General features: G+C 41.8%; 1 protein-coding gene across 1 annotated transcript in view; it reads right to left on the reverse strand.

Moving 5' to 3' along the window:
- The window catches only part of LOC132397848 (leucine-rich repeat-containing G-protein coupled receptor 5-like), a 181,221-nt gene that overhangs the window by 11,166 nt on the left and 147,657 nt on the right, over positions 1 to 22,398 (reverse strand). The window contains exons 9-14 of the mRNA XM_059976598.1: positions 19,930 to 20,001; positions 19,755 to 19,823; positions 19,576 to 19,647; positions 16,680 to 16,745; positions 15,774 to 15,845; positions 1,628 to 1,699 (exon numbers count right to left, since the gene is read on the reverse strand). Coding sequence (XP_059832581.1) covers positions 1,628 to 1,699; positions 15,774 to 15,845; positions 16,680 to 16,745; positions 19,576 to 19,647; positions 19,755 to 19,823; positions 19,930 to 20,001 — 423 coding nt within the window. The remainder of the gene's footprint in view (positions 1 to 1,627; positions 1,700 to 15,773; positions 15,846 to 16,679; positions 16,746 to 19,575; positions 19,648 to 19,754; positions 19,824 to 19,929; positions 20,002 to 22,398) is intronic.

Genomic DNA, 22,398 nt, shown 5'->3' on the forward strand with positions numbered 1-22,398 from the left:
GGATGAAATACTTGAGAGAGGAAAAGGAGTATGAGGAGTATCGGTTATACTATAGAAATAAACGGACTAGAAAAGAAGGTGACTCATTGGAGGAGCAAGAGTTAAGTGGAGAGAGAGAGGATGTGAGAATTTGTGGAGAAGAGGTAGGAGGCAGAAGCCCAGAAGAGCAGAAGGAGGCAGTAGGGGAGCAACTTGCGGAAGTAGAGAGAGAGCCAGATAAGTTACTGAGAGGGGATTACCAGAAGAGATGCAAAAAATACTCCAGGGGCCAACCAAGTATTGAATCAAGACAGAAAGGAAGGACTCCACAGGGAGACCGAGGGAAGAAGAGGACCCCGGAGACATTTGTGTGGGAGGCAGTAAAGACATACCCTGAGACAGATGGGGAGTCAGGTGAGGAGGAGAGCCAGGGCAGGTGGGAAGAAGGAGGAAGAATGATGCCGTTGTTAGTAAAAGGATCAGGACAAGTGCAGTATATCTGTTGGGGATCCCAGGAACTAGAAGGGCTGAAAAACACTCTGCCCAATCTACATGAAGGAGCAGGGAAATGGATTAGAGCCTTTGAAGAAGAAATGGCGGGACGATTGTTGGCGATGGGAGATTTGAAGGCACTATTGATAAGGTTGATGGGAACCTCCAAATTTAACGAACTAATAGAAATGGTTGGCATAGTAAACTCGAACGACCCGAGAACTGATGGAGACGGGTTTGACAGAGTGAGGCAGAGGGTATGGCAGGCCCTCAGAAAGCTTTATCCACCCAAAGTGGACCCCAAAGCCTTAAAAGGGGATCCACTGGGAGACACTGAAATCCCAGCAGCCTACGTAGAAAACCAGTTGAAAAGGTGGAGACTGGAGACTGAGCAAGAGGTGGAGAATAGCTTATTTATCACCACACTGTTCCGACATAGCATTTTGGATGCAATGCCTCCACAAGTAAAATCCAAACTGGAGGAAGTGGTTGGGCTAACGTCAAAGACCCCACAAGAATTTAGAGACCAAATAGTCCATGCGGTTGAGAAATACCGGAAAGACAAACAAAGGTTAGCTGAGCAGCAGGAAGAGGTGCAAAGAAGGTTAATACAAATGCAGCTCGAAGAGCTCAAAAAGAAGGAAAAAGAGAAAAACAAATAGATGCTGCCAGCAACCTAGCAGAGGTTCTCCTCCAACTCTTTACCTTTCCCACCCACCTGGCATGACTATCACCTCCCGGCTATCCTCCTTCCCCTCCCTCCCCCCACCTTTTTATTCTGGCATCTTCCCCCTTCCTTCTCAGTCCCGAAGAAGGGTTTCGGCCTGAAACGTTGACTGCTTATTCATTTCCATAAATGCTGCCTGACCTGCTGAGTTCGTTCAGTATTTTGTGTGTGTGTTCCAGCATCTGCAGACTCTCTTGTGTTTACAAAGTTCAAGACTGCCTTCGGCGCATGCCAAACTCAATCAAGATTTTAATCCAATAAATTTCTACTGTAAGACATAGACTTAAATTGTGACAATTTAATTGCCATAAAGTTATCCAAACTTACAGTTTATATTAAAGATAAAATTTGAGAAAAATGTCGCTATTACATATTTAAACATTTTTCTAAATATTTATATTTAGTCAAATCAGAGGAGCAGACACTTACAGTTTGATTAAGGACGGTAAAGAAGTAAATGCTTCTTGGTGAATAAATGCAATCTTGTTCCAGCTGAGGTCACTAGAAGTGGACAGATAAACAAAGGTTATCAGTGAGGTGTGACGATCTCTGTGAATTTACGTTTAATGCAATGCAGCGTTTATGCATTCTAACAGGGAATGTTTACACTACTTTTCATGAATCTGCTTTGGATTAGAGAAAAAATGTCACCACACTACACTTCTGGTGGGAAATAAAAATATAATTTTTTTCTGTTGTGTTTACAGAAGTGAAACATGGCGAATGCTGGATTTAAACAAATCTTACTAAAACACCAGGAGGGGTTAGATAGCCACTTTGAAAAGAGAAACAGTATAAAGGTTTTGAGTGGTTGATCTTTGGATTAAGAGTCAGTGAGTAATCTGCTAAATCTGTTGGTTTTCCCATCAGATTTCCCAACTGGATTTACCATTGGCTTTGGCTTGGGCCAAATGGCTCCTTCCAAGTCAAAAGTTTGCATGGATTCAACTGAGTGATTTTTCTTCTCATTTAAGAACACCAAAATCAATTAACTGGCCTATTCATCATGGTTCCTCTGTGGGATATTATGGTATGCAAAATGATCAACATGACTACGCAAATCAGATTATATTGGACAACAAATTTTTTCAAAAGTGTTGCAACCCCAGAATTTTTTTTTGTTTATGATAGACTGCTTGAAGCTGAACACATATAATTTCAGACTACTTGTATCACGTAGGAGTGTGGAGAAACAAGAAATTAATTTTTATTGAATATAATGCATTTAATTGCATGACAGTGCTGATGCTTTGCAATTGTTCAACTAAGCTAACAATGTTTTGTTGATGATTTCATTTGTACTCAGTGTCTGAGGCTTCTCACTTAATTGTCCAACAATAATCAGGCAGCAGTGATGGATTCCAGTTGCCCTGATACCATTTCTCCATGTTTGCAATGTCCTGGTGAAACCTTTCACCATGCTTGTTACTGACAGTGCCAAGATTTGCAGGGAAGAAGTCTAAATGGGAAAGCAGAAAATGAGTCTTTAGTGACACGTTGCATTTTATGGTTTTGTGTGCTTGGAGCATGTTGTCAACCCGCTGCACGTAGTTTGGTGCTCTGTAGTTGCCAAGAAAATCTTCAACAACATCCTTAAATGCCTTCCATGCCATTTTCCCTGGTCCCACTAGAAGTTCTTCAAATTGATTTGTGGATGAACAAAATTGCCTTCCTTAATCTTGGCATCAGTTAATCAGACTTGAATTATGAATTGAAATAACTTACATTGGTTATTTCAAAAAAACGGTGCACGATAGCAAAACTTCATGGTGATTTTCATGATCATCAGCCCAAAGTCCATAAGATACACCCAAAAGTATTCCGGAAGCAAAACCTTTGTGGTCCAGTGTTGCATACTTGACAGTATTAGATAGTTCCAAAATATATGAGACCATGCTGTCTTCTTTAATATTCTCCATCATCCTCATTTATTGTTTTTGAATTTTGATTTCAAATATCTGATCGCACAATTGAACTCATAACTTCTCAGATATTTATATAATAATTAATTATTTATATTTGGGGACAGATGAGTCCTGGGCTGGACGTACTGCTCACTTAAGGAAGGTGAAGCATTTCCACTAGCCTCTCCTTTCCGGGTGTAGTCATCGCCACAGGACCACTGTTTGGCTTGCCATGCAGGTGGTAACTCGTATATGGCCTCTCCTACACTACTGTGCCTATGGCAACGCCCTCACATGGCATCCCTCTTTTTACAGAGTTTGCAACGTCATGGCATGACCGAGTGTCCAGTGGTATAATTGGGCAGGCACTCTGGGAGAAGGAGAATTTCTATTTGAAACCCAGGTAGATGGGACTCATTAGCTTTGCCAGACAGTCTGGCTAGGAGAAGGGAAACTCTGATACTCAACCTACAGCCTTGCGGTTGCCGCAGACATCGCAGGTCACTGTGCCATTGTGGAATGACCCCTGGTCTAAAGGGTGGAATCGATCCGCACGCACCGATCCTCACTATAAACCTACGTGGCGCAGGCGGGAAGAACAATCGCGCAGTTGCTGCTGAGGACTCTTCTTCCCTCCTGATCTTCACAAGCAAAGAACCAGCCATGACTATATAACCTAATTAAGTGGCATAATCTCTAGAAACAAGAAGCTACTCATTGATCACCTGAGTGCAGAGGTCAGGATCTATGTTCCCACTAAGCTGTGCGCGCACACAGTTTTCTCAACCAGCGCACAAAGGGAATTAATGTGCGCACAAAAGGTTAGTAACCTAAAATAATGTAGTAATTAATAATTATACTTATTGAAAATAATCTTTTAGCTAAATGTTTCTGTTAACTACTTAGTTGGTTTTTCAAATACCACAGTGCATGTCACTAATTAATGATTTCAAATTTTCCGTGCAAGAAAAAATTAAATCCAAACTCATTCCAAACTTTGCTCAAATGGTGGCATTTGTACTTCAAAATGAATAATTTTGCGACCTTGCACAGTCGATGGACATTGGGGGAACCTTTCTTGCGTCTAGTGCAGACTGTGAGCGAGGTTTTAGCCTAATGAATCAACTCAAAAACAAGCTGAGAAACCATTTAGGTGAATGTTATTTGGATATGTTAATGAGAATCAAAAGCTATCAATTGGATGGAAGTTCTATTAGTGTAGATAGAGTTTACAAAAAATGGGTAAATGCCAAAAATGGGAGAGAGAAAAAATAACTGAGTGACTTAAATATTTATGTTATTTTGTTGTTATTCTGTGCAGTTTTATGTCAAATATTTTGTAAACCTACATAAACTGTGCCATGTGTGCATTCAATGCGCACATTCTTTTGTCACAGGAAAAAAATTTGCACAATGTAAGATTTTTGGGCATGCTGACAACTAAAAATTACAGGGACCATTAGTCAGGATGAATATTGCATTTGCGTTTGTGATTTTTAATTATCTGTTATTTTGATGATTGTGGTAAGTGCAAGTAGTTTGTGATCATCTCAGCCGAGTAACCAGTCCGAGTCAAGAAGTTATTGCAACTGACTCAACCAAGGGAACATGAAAACAGTTGTATCATTAGCCAGTGGCCACATGCCCACACAGGGATCAATGCGTTTTTAGAGAAAACACAATCTTGTGTGCTTTGTGCGAATGCAAACCCTACACAGAGCTTTTAACTTGGAAGGTGTACAAAGGGATGTCAGGGTGCAGTAGAGAAAACCTTGCTACTTTTAAAACTGTGGTTTGATCTTGAAGTTGAAAAAAAATTCCCCACCCTCCTTCCAACCAGTGCCTTTTTACTGAATCCTGACAGCTGCCTTTCACAGTTAGCAGTAAATTTGGTGTAAAATCAGATCCACATTGATAGCTCAGCTGTGTTACCACTGCCAAATGGAAAGCACTAGTACTAATCATTCCAACTCTGTCAACTATAAACACTGCTGCTAAAGCCAATTGCCTATTATTATTCATGACTGGTAAGTTAGGGTTCAAATGTTCCCTGGGAATTTAATGCTTCAGGACATAAACTTACTGCAACTTCATGGACATTAACAATAAAAAAAAGTCCAGGAATAAATTCAATCCACGTCAATTCATAATGAAAAACTCTAAATCAGAGGTTCCCAACCTGGGGTCCACAGACCCCTTGCTCGATGGTATTGGTCCATGGCATAAAAAAGGGTGGGAACGCCTACTCTAGAAGAAAAAAAAACAAAAATTATATTTTGGGCTTTTGACCTGATAAATTTGTTGTTTGTTAGTCCTCCCTGCTCATGAAATAAACTGACCACAGCATAGTTTACAACCTCTTGGGCTGCCTGTACATTCTCCGTGTGACCACATGGCTTTCCTCTGCATGTCCCAGCTTCCTCCCCTGTGATCCACAGACTGGTTGCAAGGTCCATTGTCTAGGTTATTTGAAGGTGGATGGTGGGAGAATCACTGGGAATGTTGAGGATCGGATAGGTTACAAGCAAGAAGAGACATATCAGGCTAACATCAATATTGGAAATTTTTATCTATAAGGCAAGGCTAGACTGGCTGGGGTTGTTTTCTTTAGCGCAAAAGAATTTGAGTGGAGACTTAATTGAGGTGTACTAAATTATGAGGGTCCTGGAGAGAGTCAATAGGAAGAACAGACTTCCATTAGTAGTGAGTAAAAGGATCAAAGGGTACAGATTCAAAGCAATTGGCAGAATGATCAGAAAGATGAGCTTTCTGTTTTCACGTCATCATATTTAACAGGTAGTTTTCATGGCTGGAGTCCCAAACTCACTGTGTAGAAGAGTGTTAGAGGGATAAAGCCTTCATCACATTTGCTTGTAGGCGTACTGCAGAACACTGGCCTGGAGGATTAGGAACCTAACTGCTGGATTCGGGCTAGGTAGCTCATTTTTGATTTATACAAACACAATAGACCAAATGGCCTTTTATATATAATATAGGCCAAATGGGCATAAATATTCTACAATCTATCTGCTTCTCACTTCTGCACCACCATGTTGATTTCATGGACACAAACATTATCTTGGAAATGCTTAGCAGATCAGACAGCATCTGTAGAGAGAGAAACAGAGTTAACATTTCAGGTTAATGACCTGTCTAGGAGAACTCTGTTTCTGTCTGTTCAGCTGTTGTCTAATGTGCGGAGTAATTCCAGGACTACCTGATTTTATTTCAGATTTCCAACATCCGCAGCTTTTCGGTTTCCTAAGCTTTATACTGTTTCTTCAAATGCTTCACCCAATCAGACTGCGAGTGGCAATGCAAGCTGAATGCGTGTTCTGTGACAGCATCCTTCGGATGGCACTCTGTCATCTCACCGGAAAGCAAGAAGTTAATGAAATGTGGCCTGGCTGGTAAGGAAGCCCTCAGTGAGACACTGACCAGTAAGCAATCAGTAAAAGTGAAACTCACCCAGTTAGAATCTGAGGGAAGATGAAGGGTTTAATTTTCACCAAGGGGATGGCAGAAGCAAACTTGTCAGAACATCTAACAGGTAGTTTCAGGAGCACATAAAGATTGTAACCTTGATAATGCTATGAAAGTATAGACCAGACGTCAGCATCAATGCAAAGAAAGTAATGCTCTGCTTTTGTGGCTCTGGTACATACGTATTTTTTAGTTTGATATTTTAAATAAAGACATCTTGTTGTTTCGGTATCTGATGAGTATCTTTGGTTTTAGGAATCCACCCAGAATTGTGTTGCCTCTGGAAATGGTGCCCTCTCCCTTTTGGGACATAGTTGAAGTTGCCGTGTGGCCAAGTGGTTAAGGTGTTGGTCTAGTGATCTGAAGGTCGCTAGTTCGAGCCTCAGCTGAGGCAGCATGTTGTGTCCTTGAGCAAGGCACTTAACCACACATTGCTCTGCGATGACACTGGTGCCAAGTGGTATTGGCCCTTGCCCTTCCCTTGGACAACTTCGGTGGAGAGGGGAGACTTGCAGCATGGGCAACTGCCAGTTTCCCCTACAACCCTGCCCAGGCCTGCGCCCTGGAAACTTTCCAAGGTGCAAATCCATGTTCTCTCGAGACTAACGGATGCCTATGCTATGTTATGAAGTTGGAAAGAAAAGACTGAACTCTGTTGTGCTGGATTCATGTGTCCTGTGATGTTACTTGTGTAGGGTGGTAGTTTTCACAATAACCTCTGCTGCTGCCTGGCTCTCAAAGCTGTTTTTCTCTTACCTCCTGTTATTTCAAAGGCTTTGTGTGGATGGACTGCCATCTAAGGCTCTGCTGTCACTGGACACTGAGGGGCTTTGTCCAGTACAGCAGCCCTTCAGTCAGGAAAAGTATTGAGTAACAGTGGTGGTAGTGTAGTGGCATCAGCATTCAGGGCAAATGGTCCTGAGTTCAAACCCAGCCAGGTCCTAACGGTGTCTGCACAGAAGAAAGTCCTGGAAATCTACTTCTGTATCTTGTCATGAAAACCCTGTGGACCCTATGAGGACACGAAGAGTCGAATTTGAAGTCTGAACAACAACAATAACAGTACTTCGTAAATAGAATGGACGGATTTGATGGATTGGACACTTTTAATGTAAAGGAAGACATGAACTACTACTGTTGTATTTCCTGTAGGTTTTTATAATTAAAGTTTATTTTGAAATGGGGAAAAAACACAATTATTCACATTCATTGCTTATTTATTTATCATTTTTTAAATTTTTTGTATTTGCAAAGTTTGTTGTCTTTTGCACGCTGGTTGAATGCCCAAGATGGATAATCTTTTTGTTATAGTTATTATATTTATTGTATTTAATTACCTATATTTATGGATATATTGAGTATGCCTGCAAGAAAATTAATCTCAGGGTTTTATTTTGTGACATACATATACTTTGATAATAAATTTACTTTGAACTTTCTCAGCTCTCTGTCAAAGGACTGCAGCTAAAGGGGAGGAGCATTCCAATTAGGATGGGCTTGCTGGGCAAAATTGTACCAAAATTATCCACAATTCCCCAAAATATTTTGGTGTAAACAAATGCCTGTCGCACATTTGCATCAGGAACTCAAATATCTAGGTTTTAAGAAATAAATTTATGTAAAACAGGAACACCAAATGGAAACAAAATTGATGTCTCAGGTCAAAGATCCTTCATCTGTAACCTGAAACTGTTAATTCTGCTTCTCTTTCTGGTGATGCTGAGCATTTTGACTGGTTCCATTGGACAGTGTTTTCATGTAAGATTTTCAGCATTGTCATTTTAGCTTGATTTTAATTTATAAACTTCAAAATGCTAATTAACCTGATTTAATTATATTGAATCCATTGATTTGATTTCATTTATCTAGGAATTGCCCAACATGTTGAAGGAAAAACCCCAGTAAATATGTAGCCGAGGTGATGTTTTGCAGCAAGCGCAGAATAGATGTCTTCGAAGATCTGAGTTTTTCCAATAGAATTTGAAACTTACTTCACTATGGAGTTGACAAGGAGAAGACCAATTAACCTACCAACCGGTATGTCTTTGGACTGTGGGAGGAAACTGGAGCACCCAGAGGAATCCCACCCAGTCACAGGGAAAACGTACAGACTCCTTACAGGCAGTGACGGGAATCGAACCCATGTCACCTGTACTGTAAAGTGCTGTGCTAACCACACCACTTAATTTAAATAGAGAAGAAAATCAAATACTATCTGAAACATTTATGAACGTGGGCCTCTGCAGCTTTCTTATAGAACAGGCCGCAGCAAAAAAAATCATTCAAGACTATCCTGTATTTGCACAAGATTATTTTTAGGCAATGCTCAAATTTGAAGCAAGTATCCTAATTTTTACATTCAGGAGAGCAAAGGAAACCTTTCAGCAACTTGTAGGACATGCATGTAACTATAGAAATTCAGAGGTAACTGTCAGAGCTAACAAGACCAAATAATAGATTCATGTTAAAATCGGCGCAATGGCAAGGCAGTTGGGGAATTATCCACAGTCTCCGATCTAATAGCATCAGAAAAATTGGGAATAGGGCATTAAAGATAAGGTAGGTCCCCTCCTCCTCCTCTTTCTCCTACTCTCAAAAATCTTCTAACCAATAACTTCTTCTCCAGCACTTCACCTTTCCCACACACCTGGCTTCGCCAATCACCTTTCAGCTATCCCCATCCCCTCCCCCCCCACCACCACCCTTTCATTCTGGCACCTTCCCCTTCCCTTCTCGGTCCTGAAGACGGATTTCAGTCTGAAATGTCGACTGCTTATTCATTTCCATAGAATACTGTCTGGCCCTTCCACAGCCTGACCTGCTGAGTTCCTCCAGCATTTTGTACATATTGCTTTGGATTTCCCAGCATCTGCAGAATTTCTCATGTGTATTTAATATTGTGTTACGATATAATACTGATATCACATGGGTGTAGTGGTAAGGTATAAACATTTTGAAATGAGACCATCTGTCAGATTATATCAGCACTTAAAGTGAAAACTCATTATTTCCATAACTATTATGTTTTGTTTTTGATTCCCTTGGCACTCAATGGATGCTGAAAGAGATGCAGATAAAGGTGAAGAATCACAATGCAGTGCTTTTTTTTAAAAAAAGCCCATCCAGACCTTTGAGCCAGAGTGTTTCTAAATCCAAAACAAATTGTTCCTGTCATCCATTCTTTCTCAGCAGCCCTGTAATTCAAGTATTTATCCAGTTCATCTTCAACTCATTCTGTTGAATTGACGTTCCATGCCCTCTAGGCCATACAATCCAAATCCCATTCATTTATTAGATAAACAATATTTTCTTTCTGGCATCTCTAACCTCCGGTAAATCACAAATCTCCTCCCTCTGGCTGCTCACCCTTCAGTCACTGGAAACAATTTCTCTTTATCTATACTTGTGCTGACCCTTTATTATTTGAAATGACTTGGGTGACATAGTAACCTCGTGCTAAGCACAACGCTTTGTAGTCCAGTGACCTGATTCTATTCCCACTGCTGCCTATATGCAGTTCTTACCGTGACCGCGTGGGTTTCCTCCGGGTGCTGCTGTTTCCTTCCACAGTACAAGGACATACCAGCTGGTAGGTCATTGTAAATTGTCCCATGATTGGGTTAGGGTTAAATTGGGGCTTGCTGGGTGGCAGAAGGGACTATTCCACATGGATCTCAATTAAAAAAAAAATCAAATCTCTATTTAAATAATAACTCCAGTTGAATTTACTGTATCTAATGGTAACAATATCTTCCATAACATTATTTCAGTATCTGTCTACTCTCCCTAAAGTTGTCACATCATTTCTTAAAGAGGAACCACACCGTATACAATAATCTGATGTTTAATTTGATTGTTTTTTTTATTTTTGGCGGTTCAGATGTGTTTTTCATGTTTCTGTCAGAATTTAGCAAAACTGGGTATCCTTGCTTACTAAAAAAATTCAACCCTGCAGATGCTCATCTTTTGGTCTTTTCAAAATTCATGTCATGGTGAACAACTACAGATTAGTTTGGCTCATACTTTAACTGTTTCTTCAGCACAATCTTCAGTTACTTTTTATGATTGCAAACAATTTTGATTTCTGTCTCAATTCCTCTTCTACATTTCTGCCCTTTCTCGATGGTGTCATCCCAATGGCCAGTCCGATCCCCACACAAATACACCTGGTCAGTGGAACAACTTGAAAGCCAGTTTAAGGTTTGTTAAAGTTAAATGAGCATCAATATAAATTCTGCTTGTTTGCATTTATTGCCAAGTTCAAGTTCTACAGGCAGAAAAAAGTAATCTAAGAAGGCTCTTGGAGATTTTATTTTTCATTTTTTATTGGCTAAAAGCCAGGGTATACTTGAATTTTCATCTTTAAGTGGCAACGGCTCTCCATAAATAGCTGGAGTTTATGATCCACTTCACAGAGACACATGCTGGAAAGATTGGATGGCTGATCATCCAATCTTCTCATTAAAAGTGAGTTTACTGAATTAGTGTCACTGCAATTGCCAGAGTCATTTAGAACATCACAGAATGCAGAACGATGGCCTGAGGGCAACAATTTTACCGAATCGTTCAGGGAACTTCACTGAAATCTTAGATTTCAATTTAACAATAAAGTAAGTGTTTTGACTGTCAGAACATGGGTTTACTTTCCTTGGCTAAGTATCTTTATTAATATTTAATGGATCTTGTGTGTTAAGGCTGAATTGCACAGCAAGGAAAATACGGTTAGAGATCACACGCATCTCAGGAGACAACCCTATCCTTATGGGTCCCTTCTTAAGGCCATTTTGTATATTTTATCTTGTTTCTGTGCAAACTCACCAATCAAATGAAATGTGACCTGGGCACTGTGAAGTAAAAGAGAACTTTGTGGAGAAGCTTACATTTATATAGACCTGATGCACCATCAATAACTCACTCTGAGACGTAAAGGCGAGATATCAGCTTTTATTGATGGGAAGAAGGAACAAGCAGTGGTTGACCACCATACTACATCCTGGAGACTGAGAGGCCGGACTCAGGCCTCAATTGCCTTTATACAGGGGTCTGTGGGAGGAGCCACAGGAGCAGTCAGCAGGGGGCATGTCCAGACAGGTATATGTAGTTCACCACAAGACCTGATGTCTTCAACACTGTCTGACTTCCCTACCAAACTGCTGAAATATTTCTGCTGCCTTGCTGTTGTTCACCCTTACCCTTGATGACCTACATGGACTCCTGGTCTGGTAAACCTCAGTTTTAGACTATAAGACCATAAGGTATGAGAGTAGAATAAGGCCATTAGGCCCATCGAGTTTGCTCCACTGTTTCATCATGGCTGATCCACTTCCCTCTCAGCCCCAATCTCCTGCCTAGTGCATATCAAAATATGCTGGTCCATATCAAAATTTTCACTCTTGTCTTCTAGCCCCTCAATATCTCTTTAACCTCCAAGCTGTGAACTCCTCTAGTACTGACACTGTCTCCATGCCCAGTGTTCACAACTCCACCATGAGTAGTTAATATCCTTAAGTGCATAGGCCTTGTCTCAGAAACTGCCTCCCCAACCTTCTCTCCCTGTTACCTTCCTTTCACCCTTTGGCATGCTACATCTTTGACCAAGATTTTGATCATTGGTTTTGTCACTGCCTGGTGTCAGATTTTTATTGATGACATGCCTTGGGACACTTTGCCTCTCCAAATGTGCAGTATAACTGCACACTGCTCCTCTTATAATGCTCCTTTAATTAAAATAATCCAAACTATTTTCTGTTGATAAGTTGCCTCACCTGCTGAGTACTTCTAAATGGTTTTGTTAATATAGTGGGAATGGACATACTTGGAGTGGAAACAACCCCTTCAGCCCATTGTGTTGGCTAAATAATGTGTTTCTCTTTTGAATAATTTCTTAGGAGTGGTGGGGTGGAGATATATCTCTATCAAAAGAGATGTAAGGCTAGCCTGCAGATCACCCTTGGGCAAGGTGTAGCACCTGCTTAGGGTCATGTGAAGCCATGCAGCAGGTGGTGGATGGTCGTATGAGCAGTTTGTACATATCACAAGTCCTAGTTATACGACCACTGATGCCAGGCAGACAATCTCTGAAGAGTATCAATAATAGCTGGGGTCACCTGTCTTGTAAAGATGCTGACCAGAAGTAGGCAACTGTAGAATAATTTGCCAAGAACAATTACGGTCATGGATGGAGAAAAGAACAAGAAGAGCTTATAAGCAGATTAATGACAGATGGAAGACCATGATCACCCACATCTTACAAAACAACACATATTGATGATGATGAACCCATGACTACACTATTTTAATTTTACGGTTCTGGAGTGGATTTATGTATTTATTTATTTATTGAGATACATTGTGGAATAGGACCTTCTAGACCTTCAAGCCACGTTGCCCAGCAATCCCCTGATTTAATTCAAGTCTAATCATGGGACAATTTACAATGAACAATTAACCTACCAGCCCGTACGTCTTTGGACTGTGGGAGGTGGTCATGGGGAGAAATTACAAACTCCTTACAGGCGGAGGCAGGAATTGAGCCTGGGTCGCTGGTACTGTAAAGCATTCTGCTAACCACTTTGTTACTGTGCCCCCCCCCCCCCCGATTTCTGATTGCTGGAGGTGGATCACTGTCTGAGAATATGAGATGGTGGGGTTGGATAGTACTGCTAATTGAGGGGACAGAAGTCTAGAAACATCAAGCAATTGAGCCCAGCAATCTTTGTCCTGTCTCTAAACACCCTCCAAATTACTTCCATCTCTGACTGAAAACTCACTCACAAACCCCAAACCCATTCACTTCCTTTTCCTCTTCTCTGATAACAGCACCAGACAATTTGTTAAGCATAGTGCAGGATTCATCAGCTTGTTTTGTTACAAGATAAATCAAATTCCTGCGTCTTATACTTACATTCATAATTTAGCAACATTCTAAACCACAACACATTTGTGTATTTAATAGTTCAGTAATATTTGAGAAATTTTGTGTATATATTGATTAAGCATTCTTGTTAATTAAATAATTCATTATGGGTTACATGTGAATTGCATACGTCATCACACTACCATGTGAAAGGTGTGTCTCGCTTAAAGTGAACTTGAAGTTAGGCTCACATTTCCTCTTGCCTAACTGAGTCAATTATCTTTCTTTCGTCTTCTTGATGTTCTTGCTGTTTTTTTTTAATAGGTTGTGTTTCCTGAACAACCTCTTTCTCTATGGGCAGATTTGTTACTGTTTTGTGATGGGGCCAATCCCGGTTGTGTCGTCTGCAAATCTGATGATTGACTTTGTACAATGAGCAGGTGTGCAGCCATAGGTGAAGAGAGAGAAGAAAAGTGGGCTCAGTACACACCCACGTGGGGCAGGCAGTTGGAACCTTATGTCCAGTTTTGGTCACCCTGCTCTAGGAAAGGAGCCATTGAGCTGGAAGGAGTGCAGAGGAGACCTATGAGGATGTTCCTGCTACTCAAGGGACTGAATTATGGAGAGGTTTGATAGCTTGGATTAGATATAGGAAAATAAGAAGTGGTTTTAGAGGTGTATGAAATCATGAGGGGTATACTGTAGATAGGTTGAACGTGCAGTCTTTTTCCGGGGTTGGGGAAACCAAGAACTGGATGGGACATAGGTTTAATGTGAGAGGGAGAGTTTTAACAGGAAACTAAAGGGAAACTCTTTCACCCAGTATATGGTAAAAGCGGCCAGACAAAGTGCCTGAGCCAGGTACATTAACAGCATTTAAAAGGTTCTTGGACAGTTACATGGATATGAACATCTTAGAGCAGGGGTTCCCAACCTTATTTATACTGTGGACCCCTACCATTAACCGAGGGGTCTGTGGACCCCAGGTTGGGAACCCCTCTGTTAAGAGAGATCTTGGCCAAAAGTGGGCAAATGGGAATAGCTTAGATGGAAATCTTGTTTAGCATTGGCTAGATGGGCCAAAGGTCCTGTTTCCGTTCTATATGACTCTATAACCACTATGATACTATACAAAATTTTGTATGCGTATTTCTGAAAATATGAAGCATTTAATGCCAAACTGAGAGAAATAAATTGGTCGGGTCATGTTATAAACAGCTTTGCCTACTAGAGGATTAAAGTTTCTCAGGATCTTCAAAACCAATGATCTCAATTTAAGGACTCTTTATCTTGTTATTTCATGTTCTCATTATTTATTGCTATTTATTTATATTTGCATTTGCACAGTTTGTTCCCTTCTGCACTCTGGTTGATCTTTCATTGATCCTGTTATAGTTACTGTTCTACAGATTTGCTGACTGTGCCCACAAAAAATGAATTTCAAGTTTTATGTGGTGACGTGTACTTTTATAATAAAATCTACTTTGAACTTCAATCATCAGGAGTATTTCATACAGTTCTGGTTGCCTCACTATAGGAAGGATATTGAGGGTTTGGAGAGGGTACAGAAGAGCTCTACCAGGATACTGCCTGGTTTAGAGGGCATGTGCTATCACAAGAGGCTGTATAAACCTCTCGAGTTTTCTCTGGAGCAGTGGTGGCTAAGTGGAGATCTGTTAGAGGCTTATAAGGTTATAATCATATAAGATTATAAGATGATGGAGTAGGCAGGGAGTATCTGTTTCCCAGGGTAGAAATGCCTAATACCAGAGGACATGCATTGAATGTGAGAGGGGGTAAGTTCAAGGGGGATGTGAGGGGTAAATTTTTTACTCAGAGAGAGTTGGATGCCTGGAATGCGCTGCCTGGTGTGGTGATAGAGGCGAACCCATCAGAGGTTTTTAAGAGATGATTAGATAGGTACATGGATGTGACGAAGAGGGAGGGATATAGATATTGTGTAGGTAGGGGGGATTAGTGTTTGGGTGTCTTTGATTTGCTTTTTAGCTGATTCAGCACAACATTGTGGGCTGAATGGCCTGTTCCTGGACTGTACTATGTTCTGTGTTTGAAATATATGGTGAGCTGAATTACTGTTATACTGTAAACTCTGCACAGAGCCAGGCCTTTTAGCTCACCACATCAATGCTGCCCATCAAATACCCATCTACAGCATATTGATCACATTTACTGACACACCCGCCTTCTGCACCTTGCTGATTCACTGCTTGATGGGAACACATTTTTTTCTTACTGAACTCCAAACTGAACCTCTTTTGATTCAAGGCATTAACAAGAAATTCATTGGAGAACTGAACCAGGGAATACTCACAGTGATCTCAGGGCGGTGAGTTGTCGAAAAGTACCCTGCTGGATTTCATTAAGCTTGTTGTGATGCAGGTCACTGAAAATGGAAACAGTTTGAGAAATAAATTTTAAAGACCAGACTCCAATTGTTGGAGAAATTTTGCTTGTTTAATGGGAAAGATTGCCAGACAGAAACTTCTGCACAGACTGTCTTTTCCTTGCATGAACCTTTAGTTTACTGCAAATAACCTCATGTTTATTGTAAAGAGGCATAAACTGGTTCACGAAAATTCTTCAAGGATTGAAAGGCTTGTCATACGAGGAAAGTTTGATGCCTCTGGGCCTGTACTCACTGGAATTCAGAAGAATGAGGGGTGACTTCACTGAATGTTGAAAGGCCTGAATAGAGTGGATGTAGCGAGGATGTTTCCTATGGTGGGAGAGTCGAAGACCAGAGGACACAGCCTCAGAATAAAGCCCTCAACCCCTGTCCTTTTAGAAGAGAGATGAGGAAATTTTTTCAGGCATAGAGTGGTGATGTGTGAAATTTGTTGCCACCGGCAGCCATAGAGGCTGAGTCGTTGGTTATATTTAAGGCAGGGATTGATGGATTCTTGATTAGTCAGGGCTTGAAGGAATGTGGGGAGAAGGTAGGATATTGGGGCTAAGAGAGAAAATTGGGTCAGCCATGATGAAATGGTGGAGGACACTTGATGGGCCAAATGGCCTGATTCTGCTCTGATAGCTTTGGTCTGATGGACTAAAGTTGTTCTCTATCACAAACAGAGGCATGCTTACATAAAAATATAAACAACAGAAGCAGGAGATTGTCATTCACCCACTGTGCCTGCTTCACCATTCAAAAACATTGTGACTGATCTTTTATCTCAGTATACCTCACTACATCAACCCCATTCCCCTCTTAACTTACAGTTTCTGAAGCTTTTGACAGCCATTGAGACTTGGTAGATGATCGATCCGGTTATAGGATAGATCTCTGTTAAACATAAGATCATACATTTCAGCCAGCTGATGAGCACACATACAGCTAAAGCAGTGTTGCCAGAGAGCCATTTAAGTTCTTTTCCCAAATATGTAGTTAAAATCATTAAGGGAAATAATCCAGCAATCATTATGGTTGTCATCATCATTATGTGCCATGTTGTATGACATGGGTGAACATGGTCTTTCCATGATCATGACTGTTCTTGGCAAATTTTGTACATAAGTTGGTTGCCATTGTGTGAGGCGCGTGGCCAAGTGGTTAAGGCTTTGGGCTGGCAATCTGAAGGTCATTAGTTTGAGCCTCAGCCAAAGCAGCGTGTGTTCCCTTGAGCAAGCCAATTAACCACACACTGCACGTTTATAGCCCAGTGGCGGTGGTTGGTGTGGTATGGACAAGACAAGACAAGGCATTGCCTTCCTCTGGACAGTGTCTTTACAAGATGGGTGACCCCAACCATTATCAATACTCTTCAGAGATTGCCTGACGGCAGTGGTCACATAACCAGGTCTTGTGATATGCATCACCATCCACCACCTGCTAGCGTGGCTTCACATAATCCTGATCCGGGGCGGGGGGGAACTAAACCTTGCCCAAGGGTGACCTACAGGCTAGCAGAGGGAAGAAGCCCCTGACACCTCCTTTATCTCCACCCTGCCACCCAAATCCAACAACATTAAAATTGTAATGAAGTGTGACATCATTCCCAGTTTGCATCAAGCCCAATGAAACTTCATTACTTCATCTTAAAACTGTTAAGTTTTTGTTTTAATAGCCCTATTGTACTTGCCAGAAGGAGCTTTTGGAAAAGACCGTTTACAGGGTGGATAGTGTCACAATGTTTCTTTTCCTGTCCGCTTCTTCCCCCAGGCAGTTAATCTGATCAACCACTCTAGTTAGCCCCCACCACCCCCTCTATCACCCACCCCTGCCACTACACTGCACTTTTATAAAGCTGGTTATATTGTAAATGCACGCGGGTGTGCCTATGCACATTTTATTCCATATCTATACTTCTATTTATTTAGTGATATAGCGTGGAGTAGCCCCTTCCCCTCCTTTGGGCCACGCTGCCCCAGCAGCACCTGACCATCCCAATTAACCCGGACATAATCACAGGACAATTTACAATGACCAATTAACATATCTGGATGTCTTTGGACAGTGGGAGGAAACTGGAGCCCCCAGGGAAAATCCATGCATTCCATGCAGACTCCTTTAGGACAGCGCTGGAATTGCGCTCTGGAGTGCCCTCATCTTCAACTGTCACGTTAACTGCTCGCTACCTTGCCGCCCTAACCTTCTAATTTTAACCTTGATTTTATGTAATTCTTTATTCTTTATAATTCGTGAAATTTGTTTTTTTTTGTTCCATGTCCTGCCCTGGCCAACACACCATGACAAATTCCTAATCCATGTAAATGTACGGTACTCTTTTTTGCAAAAGTCTTAGACACATACTGTATATGTAGCTAGGGTGCCCAGGACTTCTGTCAATGTGGAATGTTTCTAAATCAGATGGGAGCAAAGGATGTTGGGAAGGGAATGGCGAGGGTGGAGCACTGCGGAAAGAGTGTGAGACAGGTGGCAGAGAAGGAGTGCCAGGGTTGGGGTTGGTATAGGTGCAGACACATCCAGCCCTGAGGCACCAGGTAAGGTCATTTGATTCCAAACAATTGGTTTATTGATCATTACAGAATGTCTCCCTGGTGCTTCCCACTCCCTCTCTTTCCCAACCATGATTCCCCTTTTCCTGGCCCCTTCCCACTCTCAGTCCACAATAGAGACCCATATCAGAATCAGGTTTATCATCACTCACATCTGTCATGAAATTTGATTTTTTTTGTGGCAGCAGTACAGTGCAATACATAAAATTACTACCCTCACCATTCCCAATATCTTTTGCTCCTACCAAATTTACAAACCCACTCTCTACTCCATGTTGACAAGTACAGTACTGTGCAGAAGTCTTAGACTCCCTAGTAACATACACTGTATTTGCCCAAGACACTTGTACAGTGCTGTAAATGGTGAATAAAGTTGATCTTTGATTTTGTATTCCATCTGGTTTTCTTCTCTTATGAACTTGCACACAGCCCACAGTGAGCAGTTGCCCTGCAGAATTTGCCCAAATTCCTAAACTTGCACGAGGTATATGAGACACTGAGAGTGAGTGTCACTTTTAAATAATATTCAGTCATTCACTACTTCAATTATTTAATACCGAGATATCCAAATGTGATACGTTCCCACCTTGTTGGCACTGACCTAAGAAACTATCATTCATTATGAAGAGGCCATCAGTTTTATAATTCCTGAAATTCTTTAAAATATTTTAAATCCTTTAGATGTCCAATTCCAGAAATTACTCATACACAGTGTTGAGTGATAGAGTTTAATTCAATTCCAGTTTAGTTGTCACTCAACCATACATAAATATCCATGAATACACCCAAACGAGACAGAGTTACTCTGGAGTCAAAGTGCAAAACACAGTACCAGCAGTCGCTCACATAGCACGTACAAGACAGCAAGCACGTAAAGATATCAGCATGACTGAGCCACACATTAAAAGAGTCCAAGCTACAGTCGACCACAGTAGAGCCTGTCTTCTGCCGAGTGGACACTGGGGGGCAGCACTGGTCCCAGCCTGGACACGGCACCACACTGCCCCCGGTGGAGCGCAGCAATTCCAACGGCTCTCTCCTGGTGGCCGTAAAAGGTGACACGACAGCTTGAGGCCTGGTCCTTGTACAGGTAAGATAGCAAGCACATATAGGATAGCATTAAAATACATGTTACAAAATGGTGCTGAACAACTTACAAGACTTGAAGATTCAGTAACTGTTGACAAGCAGTGCTCGGAATGGACTTAATTCGTGCTCCTGTCAGAGTCCTGACAAAGTAAAAGTTGTTACTCTGACGCATGTGTCAGTTGATAAGATTTCTCTTACAGATGTATTTTGAATAAAATTACTCAAAATTTCATGATGGCAAACTTACAGACTCTCCAAATTGATGGTCCCAGTAAGGTCAGGAAATTCAGTTATTTCTGTGGCTCCATTAAGTGAGCTAGATAGAGAAATAGAATCAATAATTAAGAAACAGATCTTGTCCCATGTAAATATTAGGTGTGTTCCCACTGGGGGAAAGGGTTTCATTGTACAGATCTACTTACAGTATGTGTAATTCAGGTAGATGTTGGAAAGCAGATCTTCCAACAAATTGAATGGGGTTGTCATAGAAGTGTCTAAAAAGAAAGAACATTCTATTATATCAATGTTTCTAACAGTGAGTCCAAAAATTTTCATTGCTTCAAAAAGCTTTCAGTTCGGTGCAACACACACAAAATGCTGGAGGAACTCAGCAGGTCAGGCAGCATCTATGGAAATGAATAAACAGTCGACATTTTGGACTGAGACCCTTCTACAGGACTGGAAAAGAAGGGAAAAGATGCCAGAGTTAAAGGTGTGAGGGTAGAGGAAGGAGGACAAGCCTGAGGGTGATAGATGAGGTCAGGTGGGTGGAGGAGGGGTTACAAAATGAGAAGTTAGGTGGTGTTAGGTGGAAAAGGCAAAGGGCTAGAGAAGGAGGAATGTGATGGGAGAGGAGAGTGGACCATGGGAGAAAGGGAAGGAGGAGAGGCATCAGGGGGAGGTGATAGGCAGGTGAGGAGAAGAGGTAAGAGGCCAGAGTGTGGAACAGACGAGGGAAGGAGAGAGGAATAGAAAGCTGGAAAAATTGATATTCATCCCATCAGGTAGGAAGTTACCCTGATGGAATAAGAGGTGTTGCTTCTCCAACTTCATTGTGGCAGAAGAGGACACCATTGGATTGGCACGTTGGAACAGGAATGGGGATAGGAATTAAGGTGGTTGGCTACCAGGAAATTACACTTTTTGCAGATGGAGCGGAGGTGCAATTCCCCCAATTTATACTTAGCTTTCAATTCATGTTTGCCCAAATTAGGCTATCGATACAACTAAATCAAGATTGTTTGGTGTTAATTTTTGGATACGTCATATAGATCATGTTTATATTTTCCCCTCTGCGAACTACAACTTTTTAATGGAATGGCGTAACTAGGCCTTATTGTATAAGGAATCTCATACAGTAATTTCTTAAACATCAGGCAAAAGGTTTCAAAGTATGGGATCAAACTTACATTGAAACATTTACCTCTTCATTTCACTTTGTGGGGTGGTACGGTTGTGTAGTGGTTAGCACAGTGCTTTACAGTACAGGTGACACAGGATCAATTCCAGCTGCTGTCTGTACGTTCTCCCCGTGACCACGTGGGTTTTCTCCAGGTGCTCTCGTTTTCTCCCACAGTCCAAAGTTCCAAAGGTGGGTTAATTGATCATTGTTAATTGTGATTAGGCTGGGATTAAATCAGGGGTTTTGCAGGGTGCTGTGGCTCAAGGAGCAGAAGGGCCTAATCCACGCTTAACTCAATAAAAAAAATACAAACCACTGCACCCAGCTCCTTGTAGTGCAGTCTAGACTCCCTTTACAATTTTATAATATGTTTCTGTGCCACACACAAAGAATTACCTCAGACACCACATGGAGTTTAAAAAAATAACAGAAGACCAAAGGACATTAAACGTAGCGCGCCAAAGGTTTAAAAATGAAAGGAAGTTTTCAACGGTTATTTAAATCGCAGCAAGAGGCGGAGAGGGAAGAGGTAAAAGAAGCTCGGAGAGAAGCTGTTTCTTTTTTAACTGATTGCAGCAAAGAGGCTAGACTGCGCAGGCGCGTGATATAGCGCGCCAAAGGTTTAAAAAGAAAGACCACCATATACAGCTGCCATCGTCGGAGTGGACTGAGGCGGAGTGGGTCGGCTTTGGCTCAATCAGGCTTCGGTGAGAACAGGCAGAGGCGAGGCTTGAATGGGGCAAAACTGCGCAAGCACGTGACAGTCAGCCCGTGAGGCAGCGGGAGAATTTAAATAGCGAGCAGAGGCTGAGTACGAGCTTCACTCCAGGTGAGGTAAGGCTGGGTAAGCTCCTTTAATTAATTGAATTAGATTAGGAGTAGGTAATGGAGGCAGCAGTTAGGGCAGTTGAGTGCTCTGTTTGCAGTATGTGGGAAGTCAGGGCGAGCACTGTGTCCCTGATGACTACAACTGTAAAAGGTGCATCCAGCTGCAGCTCCTGACAAACTGAGTTAGTGAACTGGAGCTGGAGCTGGATGAACTTCAGATCATTCGTGAGGCAGAGGCAGAAATAGACAGGAGTTACAGGGAGATAGTCACCCCTAGGAGTCAGGAGGCAGGTAGCTGGGTGACTGTCAGGAGAGGGAAGGGGAATAGACAGGAAGAGTAGAGCACCCCTGTGGCTGTTCCCATCAACAATAAGTGTACCGTTTTGGATACTGTTGGTGGGGACGACCTACCAGGGACAAGTTGCAGTGGTTGCGTCTCTGACACCGAAACTGGACCCTCAGCTCAGAAGGGAAGGAGGTAAAAGAGGAGAGCAGTAGTGATAGGGGAATCGATAGTTAGGGAGACAGGTAGGAGGTACTGTGGAAGAGATCGAGAATCCCGGATGGTCTGTTGCCTCCCTGGTGCCAGGGTCCGCGACATCTCGGATCAAGTTCTCAGTATTCTCAAGAGGGAGGGTGAGCAGCCGGATGTCGTGGTCCA

This window comes from Hypanus sabinus, chromosome 8 (assembly GCF_030144855.1).
Source record: "Hypanus sabinus isolate sHypSab1 chromosome 8, sHypSab1.hap1, whole genome shotgun sequence".
Lineage (NCBI taxonomy): Eukaryota > Metazoa > Chordata > Chondrichthyes > Myliobatiformes > Dasyatidae > Hypanus > Hypanus sabinus.